The following is a 13,741-nucleotide window of genomic DNA, read 5'->3' as shown; positions in this document are numbered from 1 at the left end:
CAGGGCAGGGAGCAAGTCCAGGTCTATTAACTTGGTGAGAGCTGGCTCAGGGGCAGTCGAGGCAACAGGCACTGGGTCTGGGATGGTCGAGGCCACAGGCACTGGCTCTGGGACGGTCGAGACTACAGGCACTGTCTCTGGGACGGTCGAGGCTACAGGCACTGTCTCTGGGACGGTCGAGGCTACAGGCACTGTCTCTGGGACGGTCGAGGCTACAGGCACTGTCTCCGGGACGGTCAAGGCTACAGGCGCTGGCTCTGGCTCGTTGACCATGGCAGGCGCTGGCTCATTGACCGTGGCAGGCTTGGAAGGAGGAGTCGTGGACGGCTTGTAAGGAGGAGTTGTGGAAGGCTTAGAGGAAGGAGCCATGGAAGGCCTGGAGCAAGGAGCCGTGGAAGGTGTTGAGCAAGGATCCGTGGAAGGTGTCGAGCAAGGAGCCGTTGAAGACGAGGAGCAAGGAGCCGTGGAAGATGAGCAGCAAGGAGCCGTGGAAGACGAGGAGCAAGGAGCCGTGGAAGACGAGGAGCAAGGAGCCGTGGAAGGCATCGAGCAAGGAGCCGTGGAAGGGGTCGAGCAAGGAGCCATGGAAGGCGTCGAACAAGGAGCAGTGGAAGGCGAGGAGCAAGAAGCTGTGGAAGGCGAGGAGCAAGGAGCCGTGGAAGGTGAGGAGCAAGGAGGTGGCACGGGGTTCCCGCCAAAACCCACAATGTGAGGGGAGAAAGCTGGGAGAGGAGTAACCATGGTAATGGAAGATAGTGAGGGGTGATGGATGTTCAGTGTGGCAAGGATATAATCTGCAAGGGAGAGATTCTCCACCTCTGGAAGCGCTGTTGTTCGGTGATAGTTTAAACCCATACCGTAAATGGACTTGAAGTACATATCCGATATGGTGGTTGTTGCAGCTAGTTGGAAGAACTTGGTGGAATATTCCAAGAGGGGAAGATCCTGCCTGAAGAGTTCCATGAAAACCCCTGTTAGCTCCATGCTCAATGATGTGCTCGTCGAGGTCTGGATTTCTATGAGAGTGGGATCGCTGGAGTAGAGGAGGACATTAGGACGAACAGATAAGTGGATAAGTATTCTTTGTCAGGTCAGTCCTTCTGTAACATTGGGTTCTTGGAGTGGAAGAGGAAGAGAGGAGATGCAGGAGTATCTTTCAAGTCTTTAATAAGGAAGCACGCTGGAGAGGAATAAACGCTGGAGTGGAACAAACGCTGGAGTGGAACAAATGATAAAGCTAAACATCACAAAATAACAAAACAAGGAAACTTCATCAACACAACGTAACACTTCAAAATAAGAGTCCTTGAAGAACATGAGGGAGACAGACTGTGACACTTATGTGCTGATTATAGCCTACTGATTAAATTCTAACCTAAAATCATGATGTAGCCTATAATTCATTTTACCCAAGAATTTTACTACATTAGTCATTCTAAAGAACAGCATGGCAACATGGCTTAAATTTTGTGGGTAAAACCAGAATGTTAGGGTGTATTGACTAATTGAAACGTTTGTTTATATATTTTACATTTTTAATTTACATTTTTTTACTCAAATTTGGTGAATCTTTGGTTGTCTTTAAAAAATTGCATGTCCGCAAATATTAAAACAGCAAATTATGTTTTATATGTGTACAGGGGATATATAAGATATAATACATTGCCCCCCCTGCAAGCACACCCGACCCCACCCTGGCCCCACCAGTCAAAATGTTCTAGAACCGCCCAAGAGCACAGTGGCCTCCATAATTCTTAAATGGAAGAAATTTGGAACATCCAGGACTCTTCCTAGAGCTGGCCGCCCAGTCAAACTGAGCAATCGGGGGAGAAGGGCCTTGGTAAGAGAGGTGACCAAGAACCCGATGGTCACTCTGGTTGAGCTCCAAAGATCATGCAGAAGGACAACCATCACTGCAACACTCCACCGATCTGGGCTTCATGGCCAGATGGAAGCCTCTCCTCAGTGCAAGACACATGAAAGCCTGTTTGGAATTTGCATGAAAACAACTAAAGGACTCTCAGACTGAGAAACAAGATTCTCTGGTCTGATGAAACAAAGATTGTACTGTTTGGCCTCAATTCCAAGCATCGTGTCTGGAGGAAACCAGGCACTGCTCATCACCTGCGCAATACCATCCCAACAGTGAAGCATGGTGGTGGTGGCTGCATCACGCTGTGGGGATGTTTTTCAGTGGCAGGGACTGGGGGACTGGTCAGGGTTGAAGGAAAGCTGAACACAGCAAAATACAGAGATATCCTTAATGAAAACTTGGTCCAGAGTGCTCAGGACCTCAGACTGGGCCGAAGGTTCACCTTCCAACAGGACAATGACCCTAATCACACAGCCAAGACAACACAAGAGTGGCTTAGGGACAACTCTGTGAATGTCCTTGAGTGGCCCAGCTAGAGCCCGGACTTAAACCCAATTGAACATCTCTGGAGAGACCTGAAATGGCTGTCTACTGACGATCCCCATCCAACCTGATAGAGCTTGAGAGGATCTGCTGAGAAGAATGGCAGAAAATCCCCAAATTCAGGTGAGCAAAGCTTGTCGCATCATACCCAAAGGTGCTTCAACTAAGTACTGAGTTAAAGGTCTGAATACTACAGTATCTCAATTTGATATTTCAGTTTTTTCCTTGTTAATAAATTTTCAAAGTTATCAAAAATCTGGTTTTTGCTTTGTCTTTATGGGGAATAGACTGTAGATTGATGTAAAAAAAACAAACAAAACAATTTAAAGCATTTTAGCATAAGGCTGCAAAATAACAACATGTGAAAAAAATGAAAGGGTCTGAATACTTTATGAATGCACTATATACTGCAGGCTATACCGTAAAAATTAGCAGATACTGCTAAATTAAATCAAGTATTTGCCATCATTTTTCTGCACCCAAATGTTTTTCATTGCTTGAAAAACAAAGACAAAAAACGTATTCAACCTCAACTGTTAATCTGCAATTTCAGAAATTAATGTACACCATTCATTATTGCTCAAGGTTACTCAAATCAAGTTTGCAAATCAAATCAACATGTTTAATCCATAGTCTAAAAAATGGTATGCATCTCTCCTTAAGGCTTGTTCACACTGCCACAAAAAAGGCAGCATTTCAAGCATTCTAAAGTTGGCTGTTGTATTTAGAATGATGAGAAGCATTAAGCGGCTTCCACATGACAATATTCCGCTCACCACCAGCGTCGAATGCTACTTTGCCCTCCATAGGACAGGTATTGCGGAAAGCCCACGGAAGGATAATTTTACATGTTTGCCAGATAAGAAAGTGGGAAGTGTGCACATTAAACATTGAAAACATGTAGGCTACTGTATTTGGAGAAGAGGAAAAAACCCTGGAAATTGCTTTGATACATTAATTACAGAAATATTAAGATGACTTGTTTACGCTAAGGTCTTAGGATTCTTGGTGAATTAAAATGAGTTAAAATACTGAGGTATCGGGATGCTCAGAAACAATAAGGTAAATATTTATGAATAAAAATACATTATGAATTCATAATCTCTTCATGAAGTTCACATTTTTTAAAATATTTATTGCTGCATTGTGCTCTTAAAAACACCATTAGTGAGGTAAAAATATGTGAAAATTGCAAAAACAGACTTTTTGTATATGCAAACTGACATTTCAATGTATTTGACACCGCTGACATGAGTCATGTGAATACCACTTTACTGACTTAGCCTAACTGCCCCAACAAACACCAACAGGGTTAACACAGTGATCCAACATATTGATATACATACATATTTATTGATGTTTGTTGGCGTTTGTTGCAGCAGTGTAAATTAGCCTTCAATTGCATAAGAACAGTACCAAACAATCATCCAAAAATCTCTGAACTGGTAAAATTGATATATTAATTTCAGCTGAGGTTTCAAACCGAATGTTTGGATTTTTACATAATAGCTGTAAAGGGAGTGTCGGGTCACAAGTTCCATAAAGACACATTTTGTGAGTCCATACAAGTTTTCCATGATCATTCACTGAGTCCTTATCAACCAATCACATCTCTCCGAAGACATTTCTACCTCCAGAAATAACCTTGCCTCTTACGTAGTGACTGTAGAGCACAACTATTATCTTATTACCTTCAAAGATCTGAATTTTACCATTGAGTTTTGGTAGTAATGAGCTTAAAATCACAGTTGCAAATGTTACAACAAAAGCCAATAAAGCATTTCACAAGTAAACCCAAGAAGGGAAACAAATAAAAGGTGATCACAGAAGACTAACCTACTGAACGTAAATAAATGATGAGAACATCTGCTGGCCTACCTGGGGCAGCCTGTATCTCCACTAGGCCTCCAACCAAGATAAGTGCCTCAAGGATTTTCACATGGTGTTCTGGGTTCACGTCCGCACTGGAACAAGAGAGAAAGAGAGATAGAGAGCAAGATATTTTATGAGTTGCTACAAGGATATATCATCATATCATGTCTAAAAGTGCGGTAAAAATGGAACCTCAAACTAATGCTCCAGCACAGTGTTCTCAACTGGGTTTGCTTCAACATTCAGATTTTACATTGGACATGGCAACCCAACCCAGCACTAAAACTAAACAAAAATTGTAGTTTTTGTTTAGTTTTAACAAACACTGCAATTTGCTAATGCTGCCATGAATTGCATAGGCCCACCAATATAAAAAAAAATGATGAACATGACATATGTTGAACTGTAAAATCTTGGTACCTTAGTGTCTTCAGAATTTCATGCTCTCAGCAACCAAAAATTCACAGAACACATTGTAGCCGATACAATCCATGTTTATCCTAGCTCCTAGTGAACCCGTATTTACATAGTCAATCTTCTTTGACTTTGCATAGCTTTGTTCATGGCTTTTAAGTATGTCACTTAACCTCTCCACGATGGCATGTGCAATGGATGATTGAATTTGCAGCAAAATACCATACAGTTCGACTGGATTCACAGCTTTTGATTTCAAAGACATATGATGCATTTTCACCTCCCCTTTTAATGCATATTTATTTTTATTTTTCTATCCTAACTATGCATGAGTATATACAGTTGAAGTCAGAATTTTACATACACCTTAGCAAAATACATTTAAACTCAGTTTTTCACAATTCCTGACATTTAATCGCAGAAAACATTCCCTGCCTTAGGTCAGTTAGGATCACTACTTTATTTTAAGAATGTGAAATGTCAGAATAATAGTAGAGAGAATGATTTATTTCAGCTTTTATTTCTTCCATCACATTCCCAGTGGGTCAGAAGTTTACATACACTTTGCCTTGTATGCATTGCCTTTAAATAGTTTAACTTGGGTCAAACTTTTTGGGTAGCCTTCCACAAGCTTCTCACAAAAAGTTGCTGGAATTTTGGCCCATTCCTCCAGACAGAACTGGTGTAACAGAGTCAGGTTTGTAGGCCCCCTTGCTCGCACACACTTTTTCAGTTCTGCCCACATTTTCTATCGGATTGAGGTCAGGGCTTTGAGATGGCCACTCCAATACCTTGACTTTGTTGTCCTTAAGCCATTTTGCCGCAACTTTGGAGGTATGCTTTGGGGTCATTGTCCATTGGAAGACCCATTTGCGATCGAGCTTTAACTTCCTGGCTGATGTCTTGGGATGTTGCGTCAATATAGCCACATAATTTTTTTCCACATGATGCCATCTATTTTGTGAAGGGCACCAGTCCCTCCTGCAGCAATGCACCCCCACAACATGATGCTTCCACCCCCCTGCTTCATGGTTGGGATGGTGTTCTTCGGCTTGCAAGCCTCATCCTTTTTCCTCCAAATATAACGTTGGTCAATATGACCAAACAGTTCAGTTTTTGTTTCGTTAGATCAGAGGACATTTCTCCAAAAAGTAAGATCTTTGTGCCCATGTGCACTTGCCAACTGGCTCTTTTATGGCGGTTTTGGAGCAGTGGCTTCTTCCTTGCTGAGCAGCCTTTCAGGTTATGTCGATATAGGACTCATTTTACTGTGGATATAGATACTTGTGTCCCTGTTTCCTCCAGCATCTTCACAAGGTCCTTTGCTGTTGTTCTTGGATTGATTTGCACTTTTTGCACCAAACTACATTCATCTCTAGCAGACAGAATGCGTCTCCTTCCTGAGCGGTATGATGGCTGCATGGTCCCATGGTGTTTGTACTTGCGTAATATTGTTTTTACAGATGAACGTGGTACCTTCAGGCGTTTGGAAATTGCTCCCAAGGATGAACCAGACTTGTGGAGGTCCACATTTTTTTTTCTTAGGTCTTGATTTCTTTTGATTTTCCCATGATGTCAAGCAAAGAGGCACTGAGTTTGAAGGTAGGCCTTAAAATATATCCACAGGTACACCTCCAATTCAGTACACCTCCTATCAGAAGCTAATTGGCTTACTGTCTAAAGGCTTGACATCATTTTCTGGAATTTTCCAAGCTGCTTAAAGGCACAGTTAACTTAGTGTATGTAAACTTCTGACCCACTGGAATTGTGATATAGTCAATTAAAAGTGAAACAATCTGTCTGTAAACAATTGTTGGAAAAATTACTTGTGTCATGCTCAAAGTAGATGTCCTAAACGACTTGCCAAAACTATAGTTTTCTAATATGAAATCTGTGGAGTGGTAAAGAAATGAGTTTTAATGACTAATTTAAACTTCTGACTTCAACTGTAGCTAGTTTCTATTGTTTTTTCCTGCTCAGAACAAACAGTTCCGAACCACTGCTCTAGTTGGCTATTTGACTGTTAGTCATAAGGCGGTTGGAAAATATGAAGTTTAAGAAAGAAGGAGTGAAACACACCGAAAAAACACACACATCAACAATGAATTAAGTCATATTCTCACACACACAAAGGTCATGTCATGAGATGCAGCAGCTGATCTGCTTAACAGACTGATGACTACTTGTTTATGGTCAGATCTATATTGGATTTTTAGAGGCAAATATTCAATTGCTTTAGTATTCAGCTGTAATTCAGGTCCTGTGATGCTTTTGTGACCTAAGGCAGTGTCTGAAGCTGATGACTAACCACAATGATTGTTTGAATGAATAAATGAATGAATGAATGAATGAATGAATGAATGCTACATTTACATAGCGCTTTTCTGACACTACACTCAAAGCGCTTTACACAGTGAACAGGGGACTATCCTCAACCACCACCAGTGTGCAGCATCCACCTGGATGATGCGATGGCAGCCATAGTGCGCCAATACGCTCACCACACACCAGCTGTGTGCAGAGGAGAGAGTAGAGTTATAGAGCCAATTAAAGGATGGGGATTATTAGGAGGCCATGATTGAGAAGGGCCAATGAGGGGAATTTGACCAGGACACCCGGGTTACACCCCTACTCTTTACAAGAAGTGCCCTGCGATTTTTAATGACTACAGAGAGTCTGGACCTCGGTTTAACATCCGAAGGACGGTACCTTTTTACAGTATAGTGTCCCCGTCACTACACTGGGGTGTTAGGACCCACACAGACTGCAGGGTGAGCACCCCCTGCTGGACTCTCTAACACCTCTTCCAGCAGCAACCTTAGTTTTCCCCAGGAGGTCTCCCATTCAGGTACTGACCAGGCTCAACCCTGCTTAGTTTCAGTGGGCAACTGGTCTTAAGCTACAGGGTGATATGGCTGCTGAGGCATAATGCATTCTCTTTTCCTTCTCACCCGCACCTTCTCTCTCTCTCTCTCTGTCTCACTGCCTTGACTGCCCCAGAGCAAGAAGACAATTGACAAGCCGCTAAGAGCAAGGAAATTCCCACTGGATTCTCTTGGAAGGGGGACAGGGAAGCAGCTCACAATAAAGTAAGTGTGAAGAGACTTAATGGACTACAATGCACTGACTGAGTTAGCTGTGTATCACTTGCACACTACTCTTTATTATGTGCATTAAAGTCCAGCATTCAGGAAGGCGCTTTATAGAGGGTGTTATGTTACTGACTATTTAACTGTGATGAGTTATAAAGATCTGGGGCCTCATTTATAAAGACATTCGTAAAATTATCTTAAATGTGAACGTACAACAATTTCCTAAATGTTCCTACGATCGATTTATAAAATGCCCGTAAGCACAAAAATATGTTCCTAAATGCATCCCACTTTATAAATCGCAATTCATCTTAAAAACATGTGCACGTGAACAAGCACATAGACTCCGCCTACAGAACACCCACAAATATCCTAATATGGTGAGACAGAATACAATAAAAGCGCACACGCAAGTTATTCATTTGTTCATTAATTCATTTTTAAGAAATGTTCTTGTGCGTTTGGCAAATTTAAAAAAAAAAAAAAAAAAAGTGCAGTTATAGGTTTCTTTCTGCCCGTATAATGTAGCCTATTCATCAACTCATAATCAGTTATTCATTTTCATTGTCAACAATAAATCCATTCACTGACCATGATTACTGTAAATCCACACCATTCTTCAACCAATGTCCATATTCTTGCTAAACTTTCATTCCAAAAAGAGGTTATTCATAGTCTACATTATAATCGTGTTGTTCCGTATAAATTACATGTACATTATTTTTCCTCTATTCTCTTCTGCTCGCTCTTGCCATTAATTACGCTATAAATTTGTCAAATTATTTGTATTTATTTATTGTTATATTACATACCGTATATTACACCTGCCTGTTATCCCATAGGCCTCACAATTAATTTATTATGGAAACATGCAGATAGACTAAATAAATATTCTTTTACAGTGGATATCCAAAATAAAATGTTTACATTATGCATAGATAATCTAAATAAGACCACATTCTGACTCATATCGGAATATTATTGTTCACGTAAACATGCTCACTTATTTATTAATAAATGTAGTCAGTCACTGACTATTTTTTGCATCACTGAAAGTAAAATAAATTCAGCGCAGACTGGAACACAGGAGCATAAGCACAAAAAACTCTGTATGCATGCTTGTCAGTTGCCGTTTGCATGAGAACATTTTCATGCCAGTTTCTGCCTTTATAACATCCCGATTTGTTCTTTACTGTTGACGTAGGATGGAATCCATGGAATTTAGGATCAAGTTTGATCATTTGTATGTTTTATAAATGAGGCCCTTGAAGTCACTAAAACACGACATAAAAAAGTACCACGGTATTACCATGTTTCTTATTGGAAATGTATTACGGTAATACAATGCTGTTATCTTAAGTACTTTGGCATACCATGTACTGTAAATACCATGGTATATAAATATGGTAATCATTCAGTACCATGATCAGAAATTTAAGAAACACACATGTATACACAATGCTTTTTGGAAATGTACTGTACCATGGTAATACCATGATGTTTGAACATGTGCAATGGTAAAAAATATGGTATTATTTTAAAAAAACCTTGGAATACTATTTAAATATCATGGTATATGAATATGGTATTCATTTAATACCATGGTAGATATTAAAGTACTATAGTATTACCATTTAATACCATCACTTTACCATGATGCTACCACCAAATAACTTTCTTGTAAGGGCAAAAGTGCCTCAACACTCTCTTTCCAAAGTCATTGGCAACAAGGATCACAATAATGATCCATTTAACCAGCAGCATAAGCAAATGTGGAAAATCTGTACGTTAGTTAAGATGCTTAAATAATATGATAATTTGTTCAAGTCCAATACAGAGGGCTGCTACATAATAACATTGTTATTGTTACATAAAGTGTTACATGTGAGTTATCAACATTCAATCCTGGTACTCTTTAAATAGCAGGAACAAGGGACTGTAGTATAGTGCAACACATTTCAATAAGCATTCCCATCTGTTCTATGTTTTATGCTGTTCCTCTCAGGAGATTGTACTGGGGCTGCACACATTAAGGGCTGTCTTACACTGGGCTGAAGAACAGATCAGCAATAACAGCTCCCTCATCTCATTCTACTCCACTTTAATTAAACTAAGGGAATAAAGACAGGCTTCGACATATGCTCAACTGGACTATGTGATGAAACAAAATATTTGTATGTACATGTGGGTTTAAATGTGAGCATGTGTATGTACAGTGGGGTATAAAAGTCTACAAGAGGCCATCAGTGAAAATGCCTCAATATTATTTGCTAACGTAATATGTTTTTATTACAGATTACACTATCTGCATTTATAGGTTAAAAAACTTTAACCAGTTTAGTTTGGCAGACGTGAGGCCACATAAGGGCTAGAGTGGCACTAGTCCACCAAGACTGACGGCTGGTCCACCCAGTCAAAACTGCAGGAATATAAGAACAGTTTGCAAATAAAAAGAAACTGCATTTTGTTGCATGCAAAATAGCTCACATGCAAGATAATCATCATATTCCTGTTGTAAATATAGTTAGAAAATTATGTTTTTATTTCAGATAAAAAGTTTGATATGATTATGGTGAACTGAAATGGGTTGCGGCGTGCTTCTTACCGAGTCGCACTGCACAGCTCTCTACAGCCATGCCTATGAACAGATCCGCTTACTGGGCTTAGCACCAAGATAATGTATCCACGCTTTGTCTCACTTAATTTATTATTATTATTTTATGTGGGAGTGCGGTAGATGTATCTGTAGATGACATGGCAGGGTATGAAATTAGTGGATAATTTTGCCCGTCATCTACCAGCAACTGTGTGGCAGGCGAACTTTAAGACTTCTAAGATGTTCTAGTTAATTTGCGGGAAACCACACAATGCAGGGCAATTCTGCATGCGGCTTGTGTACCTAAATCCCTGATGTGTCTGTGTGCATTTCACATCAGCTGCCGCAGAAGATAAAAAAATACAAATTGTATATTTGCTTGAGCAGCAGCCACGCTGGTCTGCAATCAGTCTGAAATCTTTAAATACCAACCAAAGAAAATTTCATTGAGCTCTTCTTTAACCGCAAAAACATGGAAAATAATAATTTTGAGTCATAAATTTAACAGAATTGTCCTTCAAAAGTGTCAGAGATGTAGGCTAAAAAAAAAAAAAACATGCATAAGTTACCCAGTGGTTTACAATAATAAAATAAAATAAAATAAAATAAACATTTAAAACAAAAACGTCATAACCAATTAAATTCAACTCGTAACTTGAAGTTTAGCTTCATACACAACTCTGTCATCGAATAATACATTTATTTTATAGTCTATAATTAAATTATAAACAAAACATTTCAATGCCCAAAATATCCTAATATCTTATTGTGCATGGTTGAATGTTGTGAATGGTGGACAAATGCTGTAAAAGAATGTATTTTAAGCAGCTTGTCAATGCTTTGAAAATAGTCAATCGTTAATAAATAGGTGCTGTTTATCTGTTTAGAGTTGCTGTCTGCTTTAGCAATAACACTTTTTCCCCCCAACTATTTAAAAAGTTACACAGTTCATTCAAGCTGTTATGAACCAGTGCAAGCTGACAACACTGCGTGGACCACAAGAGACTTCAGAAGACTACATGTGTAGATACATTATGCCTAAAAAGACTTAATATCCAATATTAATACTATTTTTATGTATTTCTATTTTGGTATGCTGTTTTTAGTAAACTGTGAGAGACATGATGTGGGTGACTTGACTCAATGAAGTTCTTGATTTTAAGTTTTTAACCATGATGAGCCGCAATGCGAGCATCGTCTTGGCTGCACAAATGCCACACACAATTTTACCAGTTGTCAGGTCCTGCGTCATGTGAAAGGGCCTTGTTTAGTTTCTATTACATTGGATACATACCCGTCTTTATGTTTTCATCGTGCTAGCCACCTCGGTAGTCGATGTTATACAGTAGTCTCTGTAGTAACATTCAAGCATATTGGTTGACTGATGAGCGTGCCTGTGCACGTGCGTATGTGTGTGTTTGCTTAAACACAGTGAAACAACTCTAGCTACTTCTATGACTTCAGGGGCTAATACAGCTGCATGCAGACAGAGATGTGTTCATTAATTTCTGTTTAGTTATTTATTTACTTATTTTATTCATTGCATCACAAATGTCATGGACTTGGTTGGACTCTGAAAAAAATCCCAAATCCCAAAGGCTTGAGCCGAGTCAAGTCCAAGTCCATTAAAATTGGACTCGTGACTCGGACTTGAGTCCAAACTCGAGTACCCCAACTCTAATTCACTAGCGTTTTTCACCAGACCTCTTATTTTACAAAGACTACTAATCAAAATAAATATTTTGCAACATTGCAGCAGCTCCACGAAGCCCAGAACGTAAGTCAAAGGAGAGTTGTCAGATTTTAAAGATTCGATCTTTGGGGAAATAGCCAACGCTGGGTTTCCCGATAACGTTGCAACTTAAGCCTTTATGATCATCTTAACTGACGTCGTCCGTAATTTACCATGGAGTAACGCCTGTTTCCCAAACCAGCACGTAGATTGCTCATTATAAAGTTTATCTTAAGTGCTTCGTTACGGGAGCTGTCCGGTCCAAAGGTGCTGATCACTTTGGCAAATATGTCCATGTGTTTGTCTTCTCTAAATGAAAATACTAACAAACATTGAAGTTGTTTGTAACCTTGTTGAGGCGCCGAAATTGATGAACTATTATAGAATTCAATTAAATAAATAATTAGGGCTTTGGTAAGACAAGGTTTCAGATGTTTGCTCAGCTTATAGAGATTAATAAAAGTGACGCAAGGAGTGCATGTAACGTGAATGTACCCGATGATCATCACATAATAATAAGGGGATCTCACGTAGCCTGTGTTGTTTCTTTGGCTGAAAACTGTACACATGCACAAAGAACAGGATTAAAATGACAGACATCAGTACTGAACTACTCATAGACCTTTCTAAACAGAATGAAGGGAATCTCTCATTGCAAACTCACTCTAACCTCCTTTGATAAACATATATATTTATATACATATATTTATATACATATATATATATATATATATATATATATATATATATATATATATATATATATATATATATATATACATAATACATAATATATATATTAGGCCTATTTATTTAAGTTTTAAACTGCAGGGTCACTTTACTCACATCTGTCTAAAGAATTCTGTTTAATAAGATAATCTTTATATTGCTATCATAGTTATGATTATCAAATAAGTCCAATAAAACGTTATACTGTATTTTGTGTTATGTAAATTTAGATTTATCTTTAGACCTAATTTAGACCTATCACGTTGCATGCACAGACTGTGGAGACTGCCAGTTAATTTCAATGCAATTTTTTCACACTTTTTATCCTCTAAAACAGAGTACAATGGCTTTCCAATGATCAATATATATAAATATAATTTATTCAATGTCCCTTTGTCTCTGATAAACTGTGAAAGATTGGAGAAAGATACATTTAAGTTGCACTTAATGGACTTAAGTGTGGTTTAATGCTCTCGTTAATTTACAAAAGTTTTTACTTTTGGGAAATGCACCACAGAGATTAAGTACTACTTAAGTGCTACTAACGTTCTTCTTAGTGCTTTGGGAAACCCAGCCAACACCTGTGAAAAGTAGGAGGACTAAAATGTGTCTAATAATAATGCTTATTGCAATATCTCTTATTTTAATTTATTGTATTTATTTCTATGGCCATTTCATTTTTCATTGTGTAATAGGGTCAGAAAGGTGCTCCCACTTGCTTTACTTAATTTTGTTTATGACCCTTTAATTATATTTTAGCTGCACTCTCCACCCATTGGCTGGTGCTGTGTAGCAAACTGGTTCTGGTTGGGTCATTAAGATTCACGGCAGCCGAGAAAGTGGTTGTGGTGGGTGAGTGCTCCCCGGAAAAATATATATTTTATTGTATA

The 13,741-nt window shown here is 39.0% G+C and overlaps 1 protein-coding gene across 1 annotated transcript in view; it reads right to left on the bottom strand.

Annotated features, from left to right (window-relative positions):
- The window catches only part of LOC127448779 (phosphatidylinositol 3-kinase regulatory subunit alpha-like), a 238,408-nt gene that overhangs the window by 94,035 nt on the left and 130,632 nt on the right, over positions 1-13,741 (bottom strand). The window contains exon 6 of the mRNA XM_051711628.1: positions 4,295-4,380. Coding sequence (XP_051567588.1) covers positions 4,295-4,380 — 86 coding nt within the window. The remainder of the gene's footprint in view (positions 1-4,294; positions 4,381-13,741) is intronic.

The sequence above is a fragment of the Myxocyprinus asiaticus genome, chromosome 12 (genome assembly GCF_019703515.2).
Source record: "Myxocyprinus asiaticus isolate MX2 ecotype Aquarium Trade chromosome 12, UBuf_Myxa_2, whole genome shotgun sequence".
NCBI lineage: Eukaryota > Metazoa > Chordata > Actinopteri > Cypriniformes > Catostomidae > Myxocyprinus > Myxocyprinus asiaticus.
This window is presented reverse-complemented; position numbering and strand designations above follow the sequence as displayed.